Below are 4,744 nucleotides of genomic sequence, written 5' to 3' on the forward strand. Positions count from 1 at the left end.
AGGAAATTGAAGCCATTGAAACCCTACTAAGCATGGTAAAAAATAGCCTCATGATAGATATATCCCAAAAACTAGAAATGACTAAGTTATATGTGAATAGAGAAATAAAAGAAAATTACAATATGAAAAACAAGAAAGAAGTTGCATATAATGGCATCATACAACAGTTTTAAAAGGGATGTAGCCATCGTGATAGCACGTTTTTGTGCTTTCGTCATTAGTGTTCTTTGTGATCTCAATGCATTGCATTGTTCCACCGGATATGAATATTACACCATGTTTCATTAAAACACTCAAGGGGTTATATGGTATATCACAATCCACATTTTAGTTTGCTTCATCCCATCCGAGTCCAATGGCAAGATATTTTTTTAACTCTATATAAAACTAGTATACCTTGTTCTGAGACTAAGGGGGTGTTTGAGATAATAGTTAGTGGCTGATACTGTTTGTTAGCTAGCTAATTATACTAGTATATTTTTAGCTAACTAACTATTAGCTCTAGTGCATTCAAACACCCCCTAATCCATTCTTCAATTGCAAATCCCTAATCCATTCTTCAATTGCAAATGTTCTAGTTTCCTTCCTATGCCTAGCAAGAACTTCATTCTTACAAATGTCTCAAAAATGTTCCATAATGTCCTTATCCCATACTGCCATACTGCCTTCTCACGCATACTAATAGAGAAAAACAATACATTAAAACACAGCAGGCAATAAATTAAGCCACAGAATTAGCATGATCAGTTGAGCCAAGAAGCCAAACTTTAATAGAAATAACGATTTTCTTATGCAAACTAAGGGCCTGTTATACGATAAAAAAACATGCTAGAAACTCAGAATAAAACACTTCCGGTATGGTAACAGAAACAACCCGTGCTAGAGGATTCTAGGATTCTCCTACCAAGTTGATCGTGTGGGGGTACACAGCCACAAAATGGCGTGGCACTGACAGTGACAGCGACAGCACTCTGAAAGCTACAGCACAAGAGCTGATTACATCTCGCATTGATCAGTGAGGTCACAAGCACCAAAAACGTCCAAAAAGGGTAGCGCCATAGTAGCATATATAATAACTGAACGGGGCGGAGGAAAAAAATCATGCAACACGTCACTTAACACCCAAGGCATTTTGGTTCTCGAAAGACAGGAGTGAACTCCATTGGCAATGAGCATGTGTGGCTCCTGAACATCAACACCATGTCACACCGATATATTGATATTCAGGCCTCAATCAAATGTTGGTGATAAGCACTCTTCGACCATGTCCAGTAGGTTTGGGTTCTCCAATGCAGCCGCAACACGTTCTTTGTCGTTCAGTTGCTTATTCACTGACAAAAAAAAAGCTGAGATATTCAGCCAAGTGATAGGAATGGTAACTATTGCAGAAGCTGTAAATATAGAACGCATACCAGCAGCTTCAGTTGCATGTGATCCAGGGGCAACCCTTATGTCCACCTACAAGAGTTGACATCAGTTGTCAGTGTAAATTTTCTCACAACATACCAAACAAGAGCAAGATTGTGAGCAAGCGAGAGAGCGCATGCACACAACAGATGAAGAAACAATTTCCCTACATGTTTATTAAAAACAACTACCTTCCAGATCTGTCTTATTATAGTGCATTCCCGCCAGAAGTCAAAGTATTTGCTTATGAAATGTACAGAGATATGTACATGAGCTACTAATTTTCTACCCATTTCAGTAACCAATTTTTAAGTGCAACAAAACAGGGACGAAACTAAGTTGAGCTTGCCTGGTGCATAGTACCAGGGTAAAAAAAGTTACCACTAACTAGACAACTTTTCTGTACCCTTAGCAGTGCATCAGCCATCAGCATAAATTTAAAGTTGGCTTCGCCCCTGCAACAAAGGTTATTTTATAATTCAATCTGAAAGACAAACATTTCAGGCCCACAAACCACCTCTGAAAACACAGCTAACAACAATACTATCCCTAATGAAAAAATATGAATGACATGCCTACACAGATTTTTAGAACTTGCTAAACTGTGCAATGATGATAACATATCAAACCCCTCTGGAAAAATGTTTCAAGCTCCACAATGACAACAAACCTTGTAACGAGGAGGGAGACTCCGTACAAGTTTCACGCGTATGCAAAGGCCAATAATAGTTGCCATACTGCAGTGCTCCACTGTTGGGGTGAATGTAACCCTGATGCAAAGCAAATATGAATCTAAATAAGGAGTTTCATTAACATTCTTGAATTGCACATACGAAAAAACAAGGAATCTAGAAATATGAGAGCTTACCTGACATAATTACTTTCATCATTGAGTTCAATTGAATCTTCAGTCACCACATTCAGCTGTTCCAGTGAGTACGGGTGCTCTGGATCCTTTATATCTCTAATGTGATGTAAGAACAATAAGGACCACAATTAAATGGCTAGGATAGAGAACTCAGATAAATAGAACAGCAATCTTCACTACATTTGAAGAAATCATTAAGAAGGATATCAAATATTTCCAGCTGATCTATGGGCTCTGCTGCATTTTCATCTGTGGTCTCTGGTGCCTGTCTGGCACGCCTCTCTTTTTTCTCATGGATTATAGGATTAGCATTAATCAACCCCATAGCCATTACTGTAAAATGAATGCAGTAACTTTTGACGAGAAAGAAAAATTCCTGCAAGTCACAAATGAAAATGTGTTAGCAACAGTATTTTGCTTAAATTGCACGACCAAGTTATACCGTAAAATGCTAATCCTAGTCGAACATTAATCACATCCACTTCTGATTATCCCCATTCGAACAACTCAATTGACCCCAAATCCCAAAACAGAGTACCCTAAGTGGTGTCACGGAGAAAGGGGCCTAGCTGAGATAGAAGCTACTCCTACTAGCTCTACTCCGTAGACCAAGAAAATCTCGATTCATGAATCATGACATGCTACTCCAAGGAAATTCAGAAGACGCTAGAAGCTACATAACCATCTGTTCCTGCATCTAAATAGGTTAATGGTGTCCATGGTAACAGCTCACCTCAGCGGTCCGGCGGACGGCGATTGGCCGGGCGGCTCGGCCTAAGCCCTTGAATAGTCACACAGGTGGAGGGTGTGGCTGTGAGTGTGCGGGGTCGCCGTCCAGGCGTCGCCTCCAGTAGCGCTAGCCGTCCGTGGAGAACGGGAGAGGCCCGGCCGTCTACTCGACTTCGCGCCCTCCTAGCGCTGGTGACCTGGCTCTAAACCTAGAACGACGGCAGACGGCGAGCGAGCGAGCAAGGCGCACGCGTCGTCGACTTTTGCGTCGGGAAAGACGACTCGGCCGTGTCTTTCTGGTGCTACAAGTGATCCATTCCAACTTCTCTATAGTCTCTTGTGGGCCTTACAGGCAGTGTTGGGCCTCCTCGCATACATTGCTTGGTGGCGAGCTGCGACCCGGATCGCGACCGAGGAAATCGATCCATCGTTGTTCGGTTGCAGCGAATATGTTGGTTGCCTGTCTTATTCTTTTTATCCATTTAATATGGGTCTACGTCTCTTCACGACTTTCTACTTTTTATCTGTATTTATGATTTAGTGTCTCAGAGTTATATCATATATTTTCTAGTTAGGTTTTATTTAGAAAACTGAACCACAGGCTTAGAGTTGTACATGCTCTAATTAATACTCCATCTATACCAAAATATCAGTCGTTTTAGTATTTTTATAGATTCATACAATATTTAAGATGTTGGGAATAGTCCCACATTGTGAGTTGTCGGCAAGCATAGATTATATGGTTGAGGGTAGGAACCTCTAATGGACTAACTTTTTGGGGGAGTGTTGTCCAACAGACCTAAAACCCGTTGCTATGCGTGCGGACGCATGTGTCGCGGGCCAACGGCCTAGGTGGGCGCGCCGTGTGTGCGGGCGGCCTGACGGAAACGCCATGTGTCAGCGGTCTGCTTTCAGGGAATAATCTTACATTGTGAGCTGTGGATGGACAATCATGATTTATATGGTTCAAGATAGAAATCCTTAATGGGCTAGCTTTTTTGTGGGTGGAGAGAGTGTTGACCCAACAGACCTAAAATTGTTGCTATGCATGCGGGCGCATGTGTCATGGCCTGACGACCTAGGTGGGGCACATCGTGTGTGCGGGTGATAGTATGTCAGCGGTTCGGTTCCAACATAAGAAGCTCAATTTCAATGTATGTTATATATATATATATATATATATATATATATAATATTGTCGTTTATTTGAATATAGACATAAAATTAACATCTAAAACGACTAATATTTTGAAATGGAGGAGTATTGTTGTGTTGTGGATCGAAACGTAAGGGATAGAATCGGGCTTGATTATTTGACTGGACTTGAGATCAACTCAACATGAGGAATCTATCCTTGTATCAAGAAATCTACAAAGTTCATAACACCGCTTTGAGTGCACAGCTTGCACTGGTACAAAATTAGAGGAATGCACTAGAAAAGATCAACATTGTTTGCTTGATGGAAATCGTTTTCAGGTAATTCTCGTAGGCATCCAGTGCGAGCATGAGCGAAACTTTAGTTCAGTGACAGCTTTGTCTACTTTAGGGTAGGACGTACGTAGGTCCGAGTGAGTCATTGTTTGTTGTAAATAGTAGAATCTAAATTTTTACAATAAAATTATCTGCTCATCCTCACTTAGATGTCACTTCTCTAACATTTTAGTGTCGATTTATAAATATGCCCTCACTCTCATTTTATTCTAGATTCGCCTTGTCTACTTGTAGCCGATTATCTGAAAA

At 40.9% G+C, this 4,744-nt stretch overlaps 1 protein-coding gene across 1 annotated transcript; it reads right to left on the reverse strand.

The window, feature by feature from the left end:
* Window positions 1-718: 718 nt before the first annotated feature.
* On the reverse strand, window positions 719-3,286 carry LOC100272296 (uncharacterized). The gene is made up of 6 exons (NM_001310031.1): window positions 3,009-3,286; window positions 2,483-2,651; window positions 2,276-2,381; window positions 2,078-2,177; window positions 1,413-1,458; window positions 719-1,331 (listed from the first exon to the last, which is right to left on the reverse strand). Exons 2-6 carry the CDS (start codon window positions 2,604-2,606, stop codon window positions 1,231-1,233), a joined length of 477 nt encoding a protein of 158 aa, NP_001296960.1. The 5' UTR covers window positions 2,607-2,651; window positions 3,009-3,286; the 3' UTR covers window positions 719-1,230.
* Between the last annotated feature and the right edge of the window lie 1,458 nt (window positions 3,287-4,744).

Source organism: Zea mays, chromosome 10 (genome assembly GCF_902167145.1).
Source record: "Zea mays cultivar B73 chromosome 10, Zm-B73-REFERENCE-NAM-5.0, whole genome shotgun sequence".
In the NCBI taxonomy this organism is placed as follows: Eukaryota; Viridiplantae; Streptophyta; class Magnoliopsida; order Poales; family Poaceae; genus Zea; species Zea mays.